Here is a 24,076-nt window from a genome sequence, read left to right on the forward strand (position 1 = left end):
GCACGCGTGCACGTCCCGGGCTGGCTTTTGGAGGTGGCGGCGGGTCACCCTCGCAGGGTGATGGGGGGTCGCCCCGCCCGCCCGGATGCGGAGCGTCAGGTCGCTGTCCCGGCAGCGGAAGGTGCGAGGCGAGAACCCCCCGGGCCTCCCGCCCCCGCCCCCTCTGCTGATGGTGTGGCTGAGCCGCGGGAACGGGCCCGGGGACCGCTCATCTAAAGGTTGGGGAACGGATGCTTCACGTTCTCCCAGCGTCGCGAACAGCTTCCGTAACTCCTAGTCGAGTCAGCACAAAAGGTCTCCCGCGGAGAACATCCAGGGACGCGGAGACCCTCACACAGTCCGTTTGCTGCGCTCCCGTTTCTCGGGGTGATCGTGGGCGCTGCGGCACGTTTTGCGGGATGGCCGACGACCTAGAGGCTTGGTGTAATTCTAGGTCCGCCGTGCCCTGCATTTACTTACTCTTTAAATATGACGGGAATGACTGCAATTTGCTAACATTATCGAATGTCTATAACGTGGGAGACACCATGCTAGGGACAAAGAGGGGGAGCCAATATGGCCCCTATTCATTTAAGAGATTTTTAGACACAAATCAGTGCAGTGATAAGTTCCAAGTCCGGACTAGCAGCAGCATGCAGACTGCGTCCTCCACCTGCGAGGCGGGGGTCTGAAATAGCTGAGCTAAGGCTTAAACAGAGCAGCTCGATTCGAAGCAGGTGCATCTGGAGGTGCAGTTAGCGGCCTGGTTCAGAAGCCCAATGCGAGGATGAACCCAGGGCCCTTTGGTCCGCAGGCCTATGATGCTCTATTCAGTGAGCCAAACCGGCTAGGGCTCCACTCTCCCTTTTTAAAAACTATTTTTTAAATTGATTTTTAGAGAGAATGGAAGGGAGAGGGTGAAAGAAATATCAATGTGAGAGAGACTATCAATCAGCTGCCTCCTACATGCCTCCTATCAGTGATTGAGTCTGAAACCCAGGCTCCTGCCATGATGGGGAATTGAACCAGCAACCTTTTGGTGCACGGATGACGCCCAACAACTGAGCCAAACAGGCCAGGGCTCACCTATCTATAATACATTCTGATGAGTAAGAATGTAGTGGAGAATACCAATTCTTAAGAGAATGGGAGCCCAGCTGGCGTGGCTCAATGGTTGAGCATCGGCCTATGAACCAAGAGGTCAAGATTTTTTAAAAATATATATTTTATTGATTTCTTACAGAGAGGAAGGGAGAGGGATAGAGAGTCAGAAACATCGATGAGAGAGACATCGATCAGCTGCCTCCTGCACACTCCCCACTGGGTATGTGCCTGCAACCAAGGTACATGCCCTTGACCAGAATCGAACCCGGGACCCTTGAGTCTGCAGGCCGACGCTCTATCCACTGAGCCAAACCGGTCAGGGCAAGAGGTCAAGATTTGAATCTTAGGGCACATAGCTGCGTTGCAGGCTTTATCAATGATTCTCTCCCATGTTTACTTGGCCCATGTTAGCTTTTGAGTCTGACATGCTTGCTGTGGAGATTCTGGTGAATCCCACAGGTTCTAAGGAATGGTTTCAACAACCAGCCTTTGTGCAGGACGGGGACCAGGAAAGACGGGTGTTCTCCCTAGAGCAGCGTTGTCCAGTGGAAACGTCTACCAATGAGAATGTTCTATGTCTGCTTGTCCAATACACAGCCATAAGCTACAAATGATATCAAGCACCTGGAATGTAGCTAGTACAATTGAGACACTGAATTTTTTGTTTTATTGTCATGAAATTCAGACAGCCACGTGGGGCGAGTGTTTCTTGTGATGCACGGTGTACCTTTAACGCTTTGCCATTAATGCGACTCAGCTGCAGTTATTCTCAGCTTCTGTCTCAGTTCAAAATTGCAAATCTCTTGGAGGGAACACACAAATGATGCAGTTTGGGTAAGAGGTTCTCTCCAGGATTGGCCAGCAATGGCTAAGTCTAGATCACACAGTACAGAAATGGCTGCGGAGGGTTTGTCTGGGTTTCTGAGTCTTGGTGCATAATCAAGTCGGCCATAGAGGCTTCCAGCCCAAGGGAAGGAGAAAGAGAGCGTGCACACAGTCTCAAGACCTGGGCCCAGAAATAAGTTTTTCAGCTTATGTTGCTTTGGAGAGAACTTAATTCTGTGGTCACACCTAACTGCAAGGGAGGTTGGGAAATGTAGGTTAGCAATGTGCCCTGTTAAGACTGAAAAATAATTTTCAATTTTTTTAATTGATTTTGGAGAGGGAGAGGGAGAGGGAGGGAGGGAGCAAAGGAGGGAGAGAGAGAGACATTAACGAGAAAGAATCATTGATCAACTGCCTCCTGCACGCCCCACTCTGGGATTGAGCCTGCAATCAGGGCATGTGCCCTGACCTGGAATGGAACTATAACCTCCTGGTTCATAGTTCAACACTCAACCACTGAGCCATGCAGGCCGAGCTGAAATGTTGTTTTTTTAAATATATATTTTATTGATTTTTCCACAGAGAGGAGGGGAGAGGGATAGAGTCAGAAACATCGATGAGAGAGAAACATCAATCAGCTGCCTCCTGCACAGCCCCTACTGGGGATGTGCCCACAACCAAGGTACATACATGCCCTTGACCGGAATCAAACCTGGGACCCCTGAGTCCACAGGCCAACACTCTATGCACTGAGCCAAACCAGTCAGGGCAAAAAATGTTTTTAAAATGGGCAATTAGTTTTGTTTTCTTACATTTTTATTGATTTCAGAAAGGAGAGGGAGATAGAAACATCAATGATGAGAGGGAATCATTGCTTGCCTGTCTCCTGCACACCCCATACTGGGGATGGAGCCCGAAACCCGGGCATGTGCCCTTGACCAGGAATCAAACCTGGGACCCTTCAGTCCGCAGGCCGACGCTCTATCCACTGAGCCAACCCGGCTAGGGCGGGCAATTAGTAGTTTTTAGTACAAGTGGTTAGAATACAAAAAATAATAATATATATTTCCTGCCTTCAAGAATATCACAGGTTTGGTGAGGAGACAGATGAATATTTAACTAGCAATGAATAAGGAACTTGCTTTACGAACTTAAAGAAAAGCATGGCTTAGAGCAGTATTTCTCAAACTTGAATGTATTACGAACCACCTGGAAATCTTGTTAAAATGTCGATTCTGACTCAGGGCAGGGGGCAGTGTATGCAGATGAGGCCAATGTTGCTGTCCTTGGTCCCGTCTCTGAGTAGTAAGTGACTGCAGATTCGGCAACACCATAGAGGGAATGGCATTTACACCACACCTTTGCTCATAGCATAGTGATTAAGAGACTTTCAGTTTAAGTAGACATGACAGAATCTTGAATTTACAAAATTAACCAAGTATTCATACATTCATTATCCACATTAAAAAATTTAATTGAAAATCTAAAAAATATGAGAGGTAGTTGCATATTTTAACATTCTAGTAAATATTATAAATTAGAGGTTATAGGGGAAAGGGAGCTAAATTCTAAGAGAATAAATATGTGAAGGACAACTCATGATCTTGGGGGGAAAATAAAAGTGGAAGGAAAAGTATTTCCACAATATATTTTAAAAATTGTTAGACATGCATTAGTGACAACAGAAAGAAGGCAATCACACTCCTGGTGGCATAAACGTGAGGAGAGGAGTCTGTGTCAGTCCTGGTCCTCTCTTACCTCGTCGTTGCCATGACTTGGGGGCACCTGGTTTAGTTATTCCAATTTTCTTAAAGCCTAAAAACTACATTACTAACCACTCTGCTTTACATATTGTGTCTTGGGTAAACTCGTGGGTGTGGTTACTGACGGGGGAGGCAGGGGGAGGACTCTGATAGGAAGCACAATTCGCAGCTAGTCGCATCCTGTAATGCAGTGGTTCAGCCTGATGTGCTGCAGGCCCAGAGGGCTGGTTACACAGAGTGCTGGGCTCCCCTGAATTATGGACTCAGCAGGTTTGGGAATGGGCTCAATAATCTGAACTTGTAACGAATTCCCAGATGTGCTGATGTACTGGTTTGGTGCACACTATTTGAGAACTATTATTCTAATAAAGTCAGTAGTCACAAGGCCAAAGAATTAGGTCAGTGATGGCGAACCTATGACACACGTGTCAGAGGTGACACACGAACTCATTTTTTTGGTTGATTTTTCTTTGTTAAATGGCATTTAAATATATAAAATAAATATCAAACATATAAATCTTTGTTTTACTATGGTTGCAAATATCAAAAAATTTCTATATGTGACACGGCACCAGAGTTACGTTAGGGTTTTTCAAAATGCTGACACGCCGAGCTCAAAAGGTTCGCCATCACTGAACTAGGTAGACACTAGGAAAAACACTATCTCCCTGTACAGGTTTTCAAGACAGAACGTTAGTTACAAGTTTATCACCTGCTCAAAAGACAGGGGGTATATATTAATCTTCAAGGATTGTAACTGAAAAAAGTAGTTGGAGTAAATTTCTTTCCAAGGATAAACCCAAACCTTAATAAACTTTAAAGAGAGTGTGTGTATGCCTATTTAAGGATTGTTGCAGAATCCAGTGTTATGCGAATGGCCTGCTTCGCTAGCCTATCTAAATTTTGCTATCAACATCTTTGGACTAAATTAAAAATGAATATTGTAAATTCAAAATTTCTGCCTGCAGTAAAATTCAAATAAAGAGTTTCTAAATATTTCCTATCCCTGTGGAAATAAGAAGATAAAAATCTTAACCTCAATTGTTTTTTAACCTCATTATAAAACAAAGTAGTAAAAAATAATTCATCTGGTAAATGTGTTGTTTCTAGACACTAGCCATCTATTGAAAACACATTTCTATTAAAATTGTTCTCAATTTCTTAGATTTAGAGCACTTGATATCTAAACCACGCTGAGATTTTATTTTACAGGTCAAAACATGTGGATAAAAATACATTAAGATAATTAATGAAGCCGTTCTAATTTAGCCTGAAGAGACTTGAAATTCCCTGTGATGGCTTGTACTGCTGCTGACGGGCTCATAGACTGTAGCTCAACCAGGTAACCACAAATAGCATCCAGGCAGAGATTTGTAAATCTTCTCCTGCAAGGCAAAGACACCGCATCAACTCTGTGCATTTACACACATTCCTTCCCTCCAACTTCTGCTAACCTTACTCACCTCCCCCACAGAAGTGCAAGGATCATGCCATTTAAGTAAATGGCAAACAAATAAAAAAACTCAGGGGGTAGGTGGATTACCACACAACCACCATTTTTCTTTTAAAGATGATTATAACGAAGAGGCAGTAAAGGATGATTCCATAAATGAGTATTTTTTACAGTCTTTTGGCCTTTCAAACAAATATACTTTAAAATGGCCAATAATATCACAAAGTCATAATTAAACTGTCCTTGGTCACTAATTCAAAGCAGAAGGAATTTAGAAGTAGTTCATAAATTATATTCTTTCACTTGTAGAAAGAATTCAAGATACAGGTTGAAAAATGGAAAAAAACTCTTTTTTTTTTTTTTAGAAAGTACAGTTTGCTCATTTTTTATATATATATTTTATTGATTTTTTTACAGAGAAGAAGGGAGAGGGATAGAGAGTTAGAAACATCGATGAGAGAGATCGATCAGCTGCCTGCTGCACGCCCCCCACTGGGGATGTGCCCGTAACCAAGGTACATGCCCTTGACCGGAATCGAACCTGGGACCCTTCAGTCCGCAGGTCGATGCTCTATCCACTGAGCCAAACCGGTTCGGCTAACTTTCTTTCATATATGCTGATTAGTATCATTCAAATAGTTCTCGTTAACATAAAAAGGGCTTAAATCTCCTATACTTCTTTATAATCACAGTATCTTTCCCCATTCTCTCCAAATTTGTTATTCAGGTATTTATTAGAAGCATTTAATAATGCAATATCTAATTCATAGTTACCTCTCACAATTTAAAACCTGGCTAGGATTCTCAACATATCTGGTCAATAGTACATGTAAACAATCCAAAAGGTGCAGTGGCTTCTTCATTCTGTTCCAGAATGGATCCTATATAGAAAATATACATTGAGTTATAAAGCAAACTGTGTCAACTGCTCAACCATTTATGTTAGTTAAAACAAGCTATCAGAGTCCAAGGCAAATCACTGTGTTTACTAAACTTCTTTCTGGTTATGATTAACATTTGAACAATATTGAAAACTGAACTGTGATGTTATTTCGAGGAATATCGGATGTATCAGTCTACTCTGTAGAGCGTGTACTAGTAAATGTCCTGTTTAGGAACCAGAGGTGAGAGAAACAACCATCTCTTCCTAGCATCTGTGACATCACTTTTACTTTGACCTATGCAGACTTAGTCTGATATTGTAAACAAGAGACTAAATTAGTAGTCAAAGAATCTCAGTTCTAGTTCTGGCTTTACCTGTTAACTAGCCATGTGAGTTGAGTAGATTATTTAACACTAGAGGCCCAGTGCATGAAATTCATGCACTGGTAGGGTTCCTAGCAGCTGCCGGCCAGGTACTCCCTTCCCCAGCCACCTGCCTCTGCCATCACCAGCCTGGGCCTCCCTCCCTTCCCCCAGCCAGCCCCACCCCCTTGTCAAACTCCTGGTGGAGGGGACAATTTGCATATTATGCTTTTATTATATAGGATTTCTGCCCTTGTCAGATGCAGTAGAAAAGGGGATAATACTACTTGCTCATTTCTATCACACATTCATTGTGAGGCTTAAATGAGATACACAAATACCTTCTAAAGCATATGGACATTTTTATGGTGCTACTATAAAAGACATGATCTAGTTCACAAGGTTTTATTTGGATCTTTTAACATAGGACAAAAATTACAAGGTATAGTCTAATAACTGATTTTCAAACCATGTGTCACAATGCTATTTAGTCAGGGGCACTGACCTCTTTCCCCTTAGACTGTTAAACAAAAAAAATGACAACAGTCAACACAATAGCCATCTGGTGTGCATGCCCTGTCTTGAACCATAACTATATAGGTCATAACAGAGTTTTATCTTATTGATCATGTTGCATAATAAGGCTGCATCTGATTGGTTAATTCTTGGAACCAGAAATCTTTATATACAAGTATAGGCACCTGATTTTTTAAAAAGTCACTTTGACCCCACTGGTGGTTGAGCGTTCATCTATGAACCAGGAGGTCATGTTTCTATTCCCAGTCAGGGTACATGCCTGGGTTGCAGGCTCAATCCCTACTGGGGGGTATAAAAGAGGCAGCGGATCAACGATTCTCATCATTGATGTTTCTATCTCTCTCTCCCTCTCCTTTCCTCTCTGAATTCAATAAAAACATATTAAAATTTTTTTTAAGAAGTCATGTTGGAGCAAAAGGGTGGGTAAGTACTATGATTATTTTTTATAAACCAATAAAAATTATCAGATTGGTAAAAAATATTTTTTGGTGTGCTGATGAATTTTAGAAATTCGTTTTGTGTGCCAATGAGATGAAAAAGATTGAAAATCACTGGTCTAATCAGTGAGAAGGCCCTTTAAGCACTAGTATTTTAGATGAGGTTTCAGTTAATAGAGCTGAAAGGGTTAGCTAGGTAGCTTAACTAGGAAGGGTTAGGGAATGAGGAGGGTCAATGGGAGAGGAAGACAAGATGGAGACTTGAAGACGCCAGGGTGCTTATTTTACTTGTACAGAGGACAGAGAAAAGCCACAGGAAGAGGGGGGTCCAGGCAGATGGAAACATTTCTGGCCTGAGCAATTAAAACAGCCAAAACCAAGGACAGATGGGGTAGTTCTGGTCTGAGCAATTAAAACAGCCATAAACCAAAGACAGACAGGGGTATCTCTGGCCTGAGCAGCTGGGAGATCTAAGGCAACTCCAACCAGCAAGATAAGGGGGAGAGAATATGGGGGGCACCACGTGGGCTTTGAAACTAATACCATGTAGCAGAATGACCAATGAGGAAAGCAGGGGCATCCCAAATTAAGGAAAGGGACCAATTAAAAGGTCAGATTCAAACAAAGAACTGCAGCATATATTAACTGGAGACAAAGGGACATGAGGCGGGATTTTCTGAGTTTCCCATTAGAGAGAGAGAGCAGGCTTTTCCCACTGAGGGGGCCTCTCTCCATGGGGGCCCCTTTGGGGACACCCATGCCCAAATAGAGTTTGTATCTGCTTCCAATAAACTTCTACATTTTTTATTAAAGAAGCCTTTTTGTCCACGAGTTTACTATTCAAACTTCACGAGGACAAGAACCCCCTGGAAGAAAAGTCTGCACCCCAAGCCCACATGTCAGTTATTTCCTTTAAAGTACATGATGATTCTCAATGTAATATGTTTAGGCTATTCCAAGAGTAAAGAATTTATTATGTTAATATTAAAAAAATATTTAGTTTTTATCATGATATATAGCAAAGTCATTCTCATTGGTTTTAAAAGTATGAATTATGATAATTTCTCATACTAAACCAATGAGAAATTTCTGATGTATTAGATTATGAGACACTTATACACATGCAATCCGAAGATGCCACTCCTATATCTAGAAAAAGTTACTGAACTTTAAATAATTTTACTTCATGTTTTCCTTACCCGTGACTTGAACAAGTGATCATAGACGTCCAGCAGCCGAGGTAAGGGCACTCCAATTTCATTCATTGTCTGTATTACAAAACCCACATCCCAGTTCAAAGTACAAACTTGCTGCTCTAAGAACTGCACAATAAAATCTGGGGAGGAAAAAAGATCAGATCAGGATGGTTAACTCTTTCCCCAGCTTTAGGAGATGGAGGTTAAGGTGCACAATGCCACCATTTGATTTAATACATATATAATGTAAAATATTTACTACAATAAGGTTAGTTATCACAAGCTTCGTGTCACATAATTACTTTTGTATTGTTGTAGGATTGTTAACTCTTGATTTTAAAAAGTAGGCCAACCCAGAGACATGGAAGCATGGAACAGAGTGTGGAATCTTGGAGGGAAGGGTGAGTAGGCAGGCGGTAATCAACCAAGGACCGAGTATGCATATATGCATGGCCCATGGACACAGATAATGGGGTGGTGAGGGCCTGGAGTGGGGGGAGGAGGCAAGCTGGAGGGGGTCAATGGAGGGAAAAAAGGGACATATGTGTTACTTTCAACAATCAAGATTTATTTTAAAAAATAAAGTAGGCCTTATTTATAAATGAGCAGTTTATAAGGGGAAATCCTTTAAAAATCAAATTTCAAAAAAAATTTTTGTAATAAAAGTAAGACCTGTACTAGAATAAGCAAGTCTGTAGAGATGGAAAGCAGATTAGTGGTTGCCTAGGGCTGAAGAAGTAAGTAGTGCTACATGGTTTCTTTTTAGGGTGATGAAAATGATCTAAGTTTAATTGTGGTGATAGTTACAAAACTCTGAATACGCTGTAACCATTGAATTATACACTTTAAAGTTATTCAGAAAAAAGTACATTTAGTAAATTTGGAAAATACTGGAAGGTACAAGAAAATAGAGACCATTCACAACCCCACTATTGGAGAGAACCTACTGTTGACATTTCTTTAACATATTAATGAAATAGCCTCGATTTAATAGCTTTTCAGAAAAGAAAGCCTACTGCATCCCACTTCAGAAATATTAAATATGTTTTTAAAATGCATCTCCCCCAACTCACAAGTTATTTACTTTGTTTTAATGTGCTAACCCGTTTTCACTTTTTACTGCCTGTCATATCATAAGACATAACAGTAACATTCAAATTCATATCATGATACCTGAAATCTGAGACCTACCAATGTGAGTATCCATGGGTAAGAGAGTCACTGAAAAGGTGCCACTGGGCTTGTGTCTCCCCTAGAATTTACCACAGATTTCGGACGGGAATAAAAATTCTAAAAACTCCAGTCCTGTTCCAGTGTGGAGCCCGTTTGCCATTGACAGAAAAAGGAAGGCCTCCTCCACCCTGCACTTTACAGAGCCCGAAATTAAAAACGGAGTCAAAGCAGAAATACCCTCAAGAGGAATTGTGCAGAATGTGGCCTTTTAATATTAAAATTATCAAGTTTCATATACTTACTATATATATATATTTTTTTTTCTTTCTTCTTTTTTTTAAATGTATTTTATTGATTTTTTACAGAGAGGAAGGGAGAGGGATAGAGAATCAGAAACATCGATGAGAGAGAAACATTGACCAGCTGTCTCCTGCACACCCCTCGCTGGGAATGTGCCCGCAACCAAGGTACATGCCCTTGACTGGAATCGAACCCGGGACCCTTGAGTCCGCAGGCCAACACTCTATCCACTGAGCCAAACCGGCCAGGGCTATTTTTTCTTTTTCTAATCAATGAAATGTTAGAGCAGGTAGCACTGCACTTACAAGAAATAAGGGTATGCTTATAATGGCTTTCTTTCCTACCATGCCTAAGGGACACTAAATCAGAGATGGTTGCCCTGGCAGGTTTCGCTCAGTGATTAGAGTTGGCCCCCAGACTGAGAGGTTGCGGGTTTGATTCCAAGTCAAGGGCACATACTTCGGTTGCAGATTCGATCCTGGGCCTCGGTTAGGGTGTGAGTGGAAGGCAATCAATTGATGTGTCTCTTTCACATCCATGTTTCTCTCTATCTCTCTCCCTCCCTTCCACTCTCTCTAAAGATCAATGAAAAAATATCCTCAGGTAAGGATAAATTTGTTGATTCTATTGTTTTACAGCTGAAGAAATACGACAGGTTGACAAATGATTCGTAACAGTTACGGCCACCTACATCATGATTATATTTAGCATATTACATTTTTAAGACAACTACCCACTATTTTAAAGAAAAATATGCCCTCAATATAACAAGAGTTGAATCAATCAGAGACTAGCCATTCACAAAAACACCAGCCATTTTAACAATATTATCCTGATGGTCTGTTAACCAACACTATCCAAGATAGATATATACACTTGGAAGGTCAGTCAAAGGAAGTCCCACACCAAGCTATTCATCAACAAACCCTGCCGTTCTGTGGAGGGCTTTCTTTTAGGAGAAGTAGAAGTAAACTGCTCAACTAAATAGCAACAAAATGCAATTTCACTCTAAAGATAATTATTTTTCCACGTCAATGAAGAAAACCATCGAAAGAAAAGAAAGACCCAGGCCAGCGCCTGTGGTTCCTGCTCACCTAACGGGAAGAAGCGAGGTGTGCCCGCATACATTTTGCCAAGGAGGACAATCTTCAGACTAAGGGCGTGCATTCGATCGGAAGAGCTCAGTGCCACACTTTCATTCAGTTCTGAAAGAGACATGTCCTTAGAAACCCAGATGACTTTTAATGTTCAAACTGGCTATTTCATTGTTTCAAGGAATAAAAAACCCTAGAACTGACATTCGTGTAATATAATGAGCAGATCCTGTATTCTGTCAGTTTCTGATATACTCTCGTCTTCCCAGGGCAGTGGCGAGGAGATTCTGAGAGAAGTGTCCCAGTCTCGCTTACTAAGCAGCACAAACCTGAAATGACACTCTCTGAGAGTCCTCCCCAGGAGGATCACAGGGATCATGCTCTAGGGCAGTGGTTCTCAACCTGTGGGTCGCGACCCCTTTGGGGGTCGAACGACCCTTTCACAGGGGTCGCCTAAGACCATCAGAAAAACACATATATAATTACATATTGTTTTTGTGATTAATCACTATGCTTTAATGATGTTCCATTTGTAACAATGAAATTGGGAGTCACCACAACATGAGGAACTGTACTAAAGGGTCGCGGCATTAGGAAGGTTGAGAACCACTGCTCTAAAGGACCACCCTCCCCCATGTCCAGGTTCCTTCTATGCTCGCTCTGTTTAGCACATACAAGTTGCCTGAGCCCTGCCCACCTAAGCCACTAGCAGCCTGTGTCCCTCTACCAAGTCACTAAGTAATGTATGCTACATGCACCTATAAGCGCACACTTACCTTTCTCTATGATATCTTGCCAAAGTGTCTGCACCAATATAGGGTCTGAATAACCGGCACAATGAATTATTGCAAGTTTACACTCTGCAAGTTTAAACGGGTCAGCAAATTCCCCATAAAGCTGTAGGAGAAAATGTCAACGTTATACATCCAATCAGAGGTCAGGGTCCAGAAATTAATAGTGAAAAACTACTTGAAAGTTCAAAACAACCATAGATTTTATCTGAAGTTCCTAAAATATGAAATAAAAATATGATGATGTATAGCTGGTCATATGGGTTAAAAGTGGTGAATGAATGGCAAGTACATCCAAAGAGATTCAGCACGTGTGCATTTTTTTTCTTGGCTAGAAGAGGTCATAATGACTTTTTTTTTTAATTAATATATTTCTTTATTGATTTCAGAGAGGAAGGGAGAGGAAGAGAGACAGAAACATCAATGGTGACAGAGAATCATTGATCGGCTGCCTCCTGCATGCCCCCTACTGGGGATCAAGCCCACAACCCGGGCATGTGCCCTTGGCTGGAATCGAACCCGGGACCCTTCAGTCCACAGGTCGACACTCTATCCACTGAGCAAAACCAGCCAGGGCGACTTTTCTTTTAGAATTGGTGTTGTCTAAAACAAGGTTTGCAGAAACACTGGCAAATCTCAGGGTGCTTAAGGGTGCTGAAGCCATGTCCAAGAGTAAATGAGGAAAGAACCGCTAGAAGACACAGAGAGGCTTGGGGAGATAAAGATGCTTCTTGTTCAAGACAAGAAGCGAGGCAATAACAGACCAGGCTTGCGTTTTACCCAAGCCCCTCGACACCGACAGATTCTTTACAGTTACTGGCCTGGGAAAGGAACTTGGCTCTTTCTCCAAGTCAAACACCACAGCAGTGATCTGCCCAGGGACATGCTGCCGAGGAGGGCTCATCTTACCCTGTGGGAGGAGGTTCCCCTTCCCCATGGGACAAAAGATACAACGCAGAAGAAGCAAGGAAGGTGTAGGTGTTAGGTGGCTGCTGCTTGACTGCTACAGGAATTTTGCTGGCTTTTTCATTACCTTAGTTATGTCCATTAGCTCAGAATCCAGCTGAGAAATTGCATCCTGTACAGAAGAATGATGGGAGTACTGCCTTTGTAGCGTGTCTTGTATCTGGAGTTGGATCCTAGCAACCTAGTTCAGTTCGAAAAAAGGAAGTATTGATTTCACTATGAAAAATCAACAGGAACTCAAAGAAATGACTCCTAGTATCTGACTTCATGTGATAACATTACTGTATTAATGAAAACTTCTACCATAACAGACTAGCAGCTCTACTAAAATCTTCAACATGAAAGATTTCACAGTCTTTACTGCCCACCCACACTGCTCTCCCAGAACTGTAGCCAGACCTCCCAGCCTCCTCGCAAGGTGGCTCCCTGCGAAGGACACCAGTGAAAATGAAGCATGTCATGTCAGAGCCAAGGTTTTTAAGAAGAGTGAATGTGCTTCTTGCATGCTTTCTTCCCTTTCTCCCTCTGACTGAAGAAAAGGTAAAGCCGCAGGTAATAGTACAGAATAGAACTTGGATCCCAAAATCAACCAGGAAGAAAGCCACCTACCTGTCAACCAGAAAAACCCACTCTGGATTTTTGTGACTGAGAAATAAGCGTTTGTATTAGGACCATGATACATTTGGGGTCTCTTAGTTAAGGCCGTTTCGCCTACTCTACTCCATGTACCTACTTTTTAGCTTCCAGAATAAATGGCGAATGTGATATAATCTGCTTCATGTTGGAATCGTTGGGAAAAAAACCTTCAGAAGTGCCACAGAGGAAAGTTTTAAACTATAGCAATATCCTGTGACCCAAATGCTGTGTCATTAAAATCTTTTACAATTTACCCCTTGGTATGCAAATAAATGAAAAATAAAGGCAGAAGAAACTAAAATTAATAACAATGACTGCTACAGACCTACCGCAAGCTAGGGGAAGAAGGGAGTGAGTAACTTGTGACTATGCTGTTCAGTGTGGACAAAGCTGCACCGTCTTCCGCACTTACCTCCATTTTTTCTTCCATTTCATGGAGGAATTCCCCATCGGCAGCTGTGGAGGAGATGGCAGTGGAGCTTTTGGCACTAAGAATGGCTCGAGCAATGTACTCTAGTCGCTGCTGGAGTGAAATTTCTGTGCTGGGGGAAAAACACTGACATTTATTATGTGAATTCTTAAAGTTTCAAAATACAAACACATTAGTCTGATGTACTATTTTAGTCCACATGGACATAAAACGCAATCTGAAACTTGAAAAAAATTATTAGAGGATTTCTAATAAGAGAGATCTACAACTGAAGGCAACAAATAAATATTTATGTTTGTATCTGAAGAAGTAACTTCCTATTTTAAAACTTCAGTTCAGGATAGTAAAACTTGAATTCTTCTAGAATTCAATTAAGAATATCCCTTATGCCCTGGCCAGGTGGGTAAGGTGGTTGGAGTATCGTCCTGTACACCAAAAGGTGGCGGGTTCAATTTCCAGTCGGGGCCATACCCAGGTTGTAGGCTGGATCCCAGGTTGGGGCACGTACAGGAGGGAACCAATCGCTGTTTCTCTCTAAAATCAAGAAACATATGCTGGGGCAAGGATTAAAAAAAAAACATATATATATATATATATATATATATATATATATATATATATATCCTATTTTGCTCCTCATAGTCTTCACTTCTTTGCCTTAACATGGCCAAGACTACATTTAATCTTCTATAGAGCCAGAGTGACCACTTAAAAACAAACAGACGTCACATGCTTTTTAAACCCTCCACAAGCCTGCTCTGACTCTTCCAACCTCATCTCCTTCCACTTGCTCGCTTGTCTTTTCTATATCCCCTCCTTGAATTTTAATATTTTCCCTGTTAAAGCAGTGATTTTTGTTGCAAAATATTGAGAAATTCTCTAATTATACATTTACTTCACACACATACACACAATTTTATTAAATTGTCTTTTTTTAAAAAATATATTTTATTGATTTTTTTACAGAGAGGAAGGGAGAGAGATAGTTAGAGACATCGATGAGAGAGAAACCTCGATCAGCTGCCTCCTGCACACCTCCTACTGGGGATGTGCCCGCAACCAAGGTACATGCCCTTAACCAGAATCGAACCTGGGACCTTTCAGTCCCCAGGCCAATGCTCTATCCACTGAGCCAAACTGGTTAGGGCTACATTGTCTTTTGATATAATAATTTAATTAAAAACCCCAATGCTTTCTTAATAGGATTTTGAATATATGTATTTTTATTGATTTTAGAGAATAACAGGGAGAGGGAGAGAAACACCAATGATGAGAGAGAATCATTGATTGGCATCGACTGCCTCCTGAATGCCCCCTGCTCAGGACTGAGCCAGTAACCCAGGCATGTGCCCTGACCAGGAATAGAATCATGACCTCCTGGTTCATGGACTGACACTCAACCACACAGCCGGGCAACAGTATCCCAGGACCTTTTCAGTAACTTAACTCAATGTCAGAGTACAGAAAATTAGTCTGGAACTGGTAAAACATTTAACCACTTTAAGAAGTAGTTTTTGTCCTTTTAATTAAGAATAATAATAATAATTAACTCATTGGTAGGAAGAATCCAAAGACATACTTTAGAGAATTTAGAAGACAGTTCAACAGAAAAGGTCTTAGGTAAAGAGAAAACTTTAGATAAATTCAAATAAAAGCATACAATTCTATAGATGTATAACCTGAATGAAGTTTTCTTTAAACTGTGAAATCTAAATGTAACTAGACAGAGATGGGTTACAACCATGCTTCACAGTGAGGCTACTGCCATACCTGTGCATGTCAGCCAGCTTCGACAGGACACGCGCAGCATTGCTGAAACTCCTGTTCTTCTCATAGTACCTCCAGAGCAAATCCATGTAACGGACTTTGTTTTGATCAACTTTGGCCATTCGGGAGAGATGTGGCTCCAGAAATGGGGATGTGAACTGGAAATTGTACAGTAACCCAGAGACATTTTCTCATCACACACTTGCTCTTTACGTAGTAAATATAACATTTAAAGATAACGACAGGTGTTCCTTATTTTATGAATACATAAGCAAAATTATAATCCAACAACAAATAAAAGAGAGGGTGAATTTTTCGCATTATAAATGATTTTTGTTTTATCACAGTTCATGAAAGAGTTGTTATGATAGTTACTTAGGCTGATAAAAAGAATTTACTGTAATCCAATTATAAATCTTTTTTAAAATATATTTTTATTGATTTCAGAGAGGGAGCAGGAGAGAGAGATAGAAACATCAATGATGACAGAGAATCATTGATTGGCTGCCTCCTGCATGCCCCCTGTTGGTGATCAAGCCCGAAACCAGGCATGTGCCCTTGACCAGAATCGAACCCGGAACCCTTCAGTCCGTAGATCAGTGCTCTATCCACTGAGCCAAACCAGCAGTGGCCAATTATAAGTCCCCTAATAATCCCTGAGAACACAGCTACTGAGTTCAGATTCTGAGCTAAAAGGCATCCTTGAAATGATGAAATGCCATGTATTGATTTTACAGAATGAGAAGCACAGACTTAGGGCATGCTGTCATAGCGACTTAACGGTAGAGCTAAAAGAAAGGTTATGTCTCCTAATTCACAATCCAGTGATTCCCATCCCACAAGAAAATCGGAGCTATGGTCTACTTTACCCACTGGGAAATTAATAATATTGGAATAAAAAACCATTTTTACCTGTAGCAGCTTATCTGTAAGGTCAGCTTGGATTAGCCAATTATAAAGGGCAATACTAAAGAGCTCATCTTTGGATCGTTGACACAATTTAAGCATTTGTTCAAACTAAAAGAAAGAAAGAAAAAATTAGCACGATCAAGGCTCTGGACACCATGAACCCTGAGCTTAACCCCTGGTAAGAAATCGAGAATCCTTCCATGTTCTGAGAGTCACCACCTTTCCCAAGATGGTCAGGCTAGTACTACCACACAGGAGCGCCAAACACACGTGTTCTTAGAATGAAAATGCGCTGTGTCCCTTACGTGGTGTCCCGCTTCTTCGTTGCTCAGCATGTTGGGGTCAGAGGACAGCACCGGAGGCCCGGGCTTCTTGGGCACGCTGGGAGACTGGGGAGCAGCTTTGCTCTGATTCACCAGCTCCTGCAGGGTGTCAGTAATGCACTTGTAGCTGTTCAATCTGACAAAGGAGCAATTCCATTAATTACACAGTAACTGATTTATCTCCTTTAATTTTAAGTACACACAAGGATTGAAAGACTATTTTGGAGAATAAATATATGTATATATTTGAAATTAAAATTAATGGAAATCATATACTTTCTTTTTTAAAACATATTTTTATTCATTACAGAGAGGAAAGGAGAGGCAGAGAGACAGAAACATCAATGATGACAGAGAATCATTGATTGGCTGCCTCCTGCATGCTTCCCACTGGGCCCACAACCTGGGCATGTGCCCTTGACCAGAATCAAACCCAGGATCCTTCAGTCCACAGGTCGATGCTCTATCCACTGAGCCAAACCGGCTAGGGCTCATATACTTTTTCAATAGGTTTGAGAAGCACTTGGTTAAACATAAAAGGGTAAAATCATAAAAATGAATGTATTAACAAAAACCATGTCTTAGACAGAATATGTATTTCTTTTTTTTTTTTTTTTTTTTATATTTTATTGATTTTTTACAGAGAGGAATGGAGAGAGATAGAGAGTTAGAAACATCGATGAGAGAGAAACATCGATCAGCTGCCTCCTGCACATCTCCCACCGGGGATGTGCCCACAACCCAGGTACATGCCCTTGACCGGAATCGAACCTGGGACCCTTCAGTCCGCAGGCTGACGCTCTATCCACTGAGCCAAACCGGTTTCGGCAGAATATGTATTTCTTTTATGGACATACACTTTTTTCTTTTAACAGTCTCTACTAATTTGTGAACATTTAAAAATCATCTTTTACGAAATAAAATACTTCACTCAGAATCAGAAATGGGGTTGGGGAAGAAGCCAGTGTTGTTCCCAAGCAAGTTATCTCATTTAAATGGACACTAAATAGCCAAAACTGGTTTGGCTCAGTGGATAGAGCATCAGCCTGCGGACTGAAGGGTCCGGGTTCGATTCCGGTCAAGGGCATGTACCTGGGTTGCGGGCACATCCCCAGTAGGAGATGTGCAGGAGGCAGCTGATCGATGTTTCTCTCTCATCGATGTTTCTAACTCTCTTTCTCTCTCCCTTCCTCTCTGTAAAAAATCAATAAAATATATTAAATAAATAAATAAATAAAAAATAAAATGGACACTAATAGAGTCTCAGAAAAACCACAGAATAAAACATTTATAAATTCCTAGGAATTTTTACCGGACTAAAATTTTACCCCTAGACAAGGAATTATACTCCTGATTCAGACCTCTGATAAAAGAAGTCATTTTAAAGTGAAAGCATAATACACAAATAAATTAAATGAATAAAGTGAAAGTATAGTTGAATTTTATAAGGGTGGCAGTTGGAATATTGTTTCCCCAATACTATCAGTCAAACGTTCGCAGGTACTAAGACGCGCCTTTCTTGGAAAGCCTGGAGCCCCAGGAGGTCCTCCTCTGGCTCTCCGTGCTTGTAGAAGTGCAGCCCGAGGCCCTGCGGGTCCTTCTTCTCAGCGGCAGTGAGAGAGAGCTCCACCACACCCTCATAGAAGCGCACTGACGGGAAGAAACGGACAAGACGGGCACGTTAGGCTGGACACGCTTTGTTCTCAGCTCCCTCATAAAATGCTGACCAAGATCATTTTGTTTTTATTATACATTAGTCACCCTCGTGACAATATCATACAAAATATTTCTGAAGAGTCTGTCAAAGAATAAGGCTGCACCATTCCTAAAAGGCAGCTATAAGTATATTTTCTTCACTGGAAAAAAATCTTTGTATTTAAAAGATCCAACCAGAGAGTTTCAGTTTCTTGTTGAAAAAAATCCTGGGATTCAAAACAATACCCCTGGCTAAGAGTTCCTACTTTTATGTTAAATTTACTTTTTAAGTAAATTTTAAAGAGAGTAGGAAGGTGATATTTTAAGAATTAATCAAAACTTTGAAGCATCTTAAAATTAAACGTAACCCAGAAAGCAACCTTATACAGATAGTAGTGTAACTGGACAGGGACTGAAACACCGATGTTAAAAAGTTACATATCCGAAGATATAAAAGAAACTATAGCTTTTTCAGGGGCCAGTGCAGCCACCACAAACTGAGACACAAGGAACGAACTTCCTGCCATCCCTGGGCCAACGAGCTGAAGGAAGACAGGACCTGTCCCCAGGTCAGGTAGGAAGAGCAGTGCGTTTCTCACCTTGTCTGTACTGAGCACAGACATTAGGAAGGTCCACTTGATTGCTGATTTTCTGATACTCCTTTAGTGATTCCCTTAACATTCTTTCCTTTTCAATCTTATTTTGAACTTGTCGGGAATGTTGAAGAAGCTCATTTGCCTGAAGGAGAAATGAGAAGAACTTAAAAAGATATCACATCAAGCATATAGATCAGCCGTGGGCAAACTACAGCCCGCGGGCCGGATCCGACCCATTTGAAATGAATAAAACTAAAAAAAAAAAAAAAAAAAAGACCGTACCCTCTTATGTAATGATGTGTACTTTGAATTTATATTAGTTCACACAAACACTCCATCCATGCTTTTGTTCCGGCCCTCTGGTCCAGTTTAAGAACCCATTGTGGCCCTTGAGTCAAAAAGTTTGCCCACCCCTGATATAGATGATGCTGTCAACATGAGCTTTAGTCTATGTCTAAATTTACATCTGGTTTATTATAATCAATAATAAAAACAACTCTATAAACTTACTTCTTCTTAATTTTAGGCAGAAAAGTTTTTGACCAAAAAAATCCTAGCTATTCTTAATTCCTCTGACATATATGTTAAGCAAGATAGCCTTTTTTTCTGGTAAATCTCTTGTCTAGTCAATACATTATTTGGTCAGCAGGCAGTCCACACGATACTGATTTTTTAAATTACTTCCACCTGTAGGAAAGGATCAATAAAAATTGCCCAATTAACTCCGATTCATTACAGACTAACTTTAGGTTTTAGAGAATTTCCTCAATTTCTAAGGAGGGGCATATGTAACCATCGTTTTTTAAAATATGGCCTAGAAATACCATCAAAGATTCTTTATGAAAAACTTAAATAAAATGGACTTTAAGAAACCAGGTATTCCAACCCCTTTCTTACACAGATGAGGATTCTGAGGCCAGGAGAGGTTCAGAAACCTATCAAAGGTATGAATTAGGCGAAAGAAGGTGGTTCCTGATTCCAAGTCTAGCATGCTGTTCACCACACCGGGGAGCCTCTTCTGTAGGAAGGATTGAAACAGGTACCCAGGCCTCCCACCTTAGAACAGACTGCGTCGTCGGTGCCGTACAGAAGGGGGCAGATGTCCTGCAGGTGCGAGCTGATGCCGTCCACGGCAGCGTTGTCTCTGATGTAGCAGTTGATCAGAGAAGCAATTAATGCCCCGGTCAGCTCTTTGTCCCGGATGACCAGATCTTTAAAGGTGGTGATTTTCAACTGCTCCTGAAATTCCTAGGAGCATAAAAAGAATCCTTTTTTCTATCCACTACACAAGAATATCATAGTTCCTCACAGAATCAAATTTAATAATTTAACCAAAACATTAACAGACTTCATCATTCAAAACAGACAATACACAAAAATTATACAAACTAACACATTTTTGAAATTATCATAGAACCATACAGAACTGAGAAAGAACCCACAGTCCGAAACGCTCACTTTACCAACGAGGAAAGTAAACCCCGCAGAGCTACAGCCAGAGCCAGAGCCAGGTCTCCTGACTTCAGTCATGACCAGGAAAAACGGTCCATTAGCTACATCAAAAAACTTGGGCTTACGTCTTTTTCCTAAACAAGTTAGCATTCTATTATTCAAGGCTTTCTAGTGTTGGAGTTTAATCTCCTTTTCAACAAATCTGCTTAAAAATGAGTTCCAAATTGTTGAGGTAATTTTTACTACAATAAATTATTGTTTAGTGATTTGCCTCGCACACGTGCCCGACAGGAATTAAACCCCAGACCTTCGGGATGACACTCCAACCAGCAGAGCCACCTGGCCAGGGCTGATACTTCCTTTTACCTCCCAACAGAACTTATTCTACCTGGTATGGAAAAGTTTTCATAATTATCATACGGGTGTTTTTTTTTTTTAAAGTACGTATTTAAAAGAAATAAAAGCACCAAACAAAACAACACTTTGGACTTTATTGAAAAGAACGAGGGGAATGACTTTGAAGCATAAGAGAAAATTATTTTGATATAAAATATGTCAGATATTGCCTGGCTGGTGTGGCTCAGTGGTTGAGCATCAACCTATGAACCAGGAGGTCATGGTTCAATTCCTGGTCAGGGCACATGTCCGGTTGCGGGCTTGATGCCCAGGGTAGGGCTTGCAGGAGGCAGCCAATCAACAGTTGGTTCTCCCTCATCATTGATGTTTCCCTCTCTCTCTCCCTCTCCCTTTTTCTCTGAAATCAAAAAACATATAAAAACAAACAAAAAAACAGAGGCTCTGACAAAGTGAATCCATTCTCAATCTTTAGTGCAATCTTCCTATGACATACTAACTTTATCATAACCTAAATGCTTCTGAAATGATCCCCAACAAACCAAAGTGTAAGATTAAAGCTCACTCCAAAGAAAACAAACTGAGCAGAGGATTAACGGTATGGTCTTGCAGGAACAAAAACACCCTACCTTCTGCAGCTCACCTACAATGACCGTGAACTGATGTTCACAAAGAAGTTTCCACAAAGCCAGAGCTTGGTATGATTTTCGGACCAATTGCTGGATCGCCTGAAGTGAAATCTTTTCACTCACTTGAGCCTCTAATTACAAATACAATTAATAAAGTTTTTTCAAACGACAAAGGTTGTTTTATTTCAAGTACAACAATACTTTACCTCAAATAGAAACAACAATTAAGGTGAAATCCTCATTGTTCTTCTCCTCCCCCATCATAGGCCACCAGGAGCACAAGCTGATTTCATGTTCTCATCCTCTATTATATACATATGCGTTTGTGTGTGTACACATAAACAATAACAGTACTGCTGCTTTTAAATAATTTATTTACAACATAGCTTTTTCCATCAGTTCTATTATTGCAAGCTAGCCATAGCAATAAATATAAATCTAGCATGTTTATTTTAATTGCTGAGTGTTCTATAGTGTAAAGAGGCTACAATTAGGTCCATTGTCCACCTAACATATATTTGTATTTTTTCCAGTTTTCTTACTAAAACTATAGCAATAAATACCTTTAGAAAAGGTCTCCAGGAAAGTGCAGTGAGGTTTTGCTAGGAATGAGTTTCTTAGACCTGGACTAGGAAGCATTGATGAGTCATAAAATCAATTCAGTTAGTCAATATAGGTTTTAATTTTTTCTTAAAGAGGAAATGTAATAAAAAGGGAAAAATTTAGAGTGTGAAATAGGTAGAGTTTTTTCCTAAAATTTGTTTCAGTTGCGTGTGTTTGCTTTTAATCACCTGGGTCCTAATGTAAAATGTATTTTTTACTGTGAGAAAAAAGTCTGGTAGACTGTTCCAGGATGTACACCTAGAAGGGAAACGGCTGGCTGTGAGTGTATAGGCTTTCTCAGCTTTTACTAGGTATGACCAAATGCTCTACGAAGTGGTCATTTCCACGATTATCACCAGCAATCTCAATGTTCCTGTGTGTGTAAATCTTTAGCAGAATGCGTGCACTGTCAGGCTGAAGGCCTTATTCAAGTACTGAAAAAAAGAACTGACAAAATAGTGAACAGAAAACAAGGGCCCACACGAAGGAAAGAAAGTACCTCGGGGTGTAATGGCTGGGTCTTCATGAGCAAAGATAATAATTGGCTCAAAAAATAGAAGACAAGCCGAAACCGGTTTGGCTCAGTGGATAGAGCGTCGGCCTGTGGACTGAAGGGTCCCAGGTTCGATTCCAGTCAGGGGCATGTACCTGGGTTGCAGGCATATCCCCAGTGGGAGATGTGCAGGAGGCAGCTGATCGATGTTTCTCACTCATCGATGTTTCTAACTCTCTATCTCTCTCCCTTCCTCTCTGTAAAAAATCAATAAAATATTAAAAAAAAAAATAGAAGACAAGATAACAAATTAAATCTCAGGCAAAATTTAAGCAATAATTTATTATTTCTCCAATTCATATCTGGAATAACTGATGATAATGCAAACTTTTTAATTGCCTTACTCTTTCTTTAGTTATTACTATTAAATAGATAAAAACACAACCAAAAACCTGATTCACTTTTTAAAAAAATCCTTACCTGAGGACATGCTTATTGATTTAGGGAGAGGGGAGGGAGGAAGAGACAATGAGAGACATCAATGTGAGACAGCTACAGGTTGCCTTCCCAAACACACCGACCGGGAATGAGCCTGCAACCGAGGCATGTGCCCTGACCAGAAAAATCGGACCTGAAACCTTTCAGTATAGGGACAACACTCCGACCAACGGAGCCACACCGGCCAGAGCTTGATTCCCATTTTTAACTCTATAAAGAAGTGTCACTAATCAAATCAAACCACAGTGATACCAGTTCACACCCATAAGGATGGATATTATTTTAAAAACTGAAAAATAACTGGTGCAATGAAGAGAAACTTCAACCTTGGTGCCCTGCTGGTGGAAATGTAAGATGGTGCCATTGCTATAGAGAACACTATGTCAGTGCCTCAGAAAACTAAACATAGAATTACCTTATGACCCAGCAATTCCACATCTGGGTATTTAGCAAAAGAATTGAAAGCAGGGACTCAAACGTTTGTATACCATGTTCACAGCAGGATTGTTCACAGTACTCAAAAGGTTAAACCAATCCTAGTATCCACTAGGATGGCTGGATAAACAAAAGTGGTATATACACATTGGAATATTATTGTTTTAAATAAAGAAGGGAATTCTGACATGCGAAACAACATGAATAAACTTTGAAGACATTATGCTAAATGAAATAAGCCAATCACAAAAGGATAAATACTGTATCATTCCACTTGCAGGAGGGACCCAGAGTAGTAAGATTCAAGGGACAGAAAAAAAAAAAAGGATTGATCGTCAGGGGCTGGGGGCCCTGTAAAGTGGGGAGCTACTGCTTCATGGGGTTCAGTTTCAG

The 24,076-nt window shown here is 40.8% G+C and overlaps 1 protein-coding gene across 1 annotated transcript in view; it reads right to left on the bottom strand.

Annotated features, from left to right (window-relative positions):
* Positions 1–3,079: 3,079 nt before the first annotated feature.
* The window catches only part of NUP155 (nucleoporin 155), a 52,138-nt gene continuing 31,141 nt past the window's right edge, over positions 3,080–24,076 (bottom strand). Inside the window, exons 22-35 of the mRNA XM_081089590.1 lie at positions 21,655–21,785; positions 20,276–20,467; positions 19,223–19,361; positions 18,443–18,578; positions 16,911–17,064; positions 16,609–16,713; positions 15,700–15,854; positions 13,912–14,041; positions 12,931–13,044; positions 11,883–12,003; positions 11,107–11,217; positions 8,543–8,679; positions 5,899–6,005; positions 3,080–5,056 (exon numbers count right to left, since the gene is read on the bottom strand). Of these exons, the coding sequence (XP_080945716.1) occupies positions 4,918–5,056; positions 5,899–6,005; positions 8,543–8,679; positions 11,107–11,217; positions 11,883–12,003; positions 12,931–13,044; positions 13,912–14,041; positions 15,700–15,854; positions 16,609–16,713; positions 16,911–17,064; positions 18,443–18,578; positions 19,223–19,361; positions 20,276–20,467; positions 21,655–21,785 (1,871 nt within the window). The 3' untranslated portion in view covers positions 3,080–4,917. The remainder of the gene's footprint in view (positions 5,057–5,898; positions 6,006–8,542; positions 8,680–11,106; positions 11,218–11,882; positions 12,004–12,930; positions 13,045–13,911; positions 14,042–15,699; positions 15,855–16,608; positions 16,714–16,910; positions 17,065–18,442; positions 18,579–19,222; positions 19,362–20,275; positions 20,468–21,654; positions 21,786–24,076) is intronic.

Source organism: Myotis nattereri, assembly GCF_964212035.1.
Source record: "Myotis nattereri genome assembly, chromosome: 4".
In the NCBI taxonomy this organism is placed as follows: domain Eukaryota; kingdom Metazoa; phylum Chordata; class Mammalia; order Chiroptera; family Vespertilionidae; genus Myotis; species Myotis nattereri.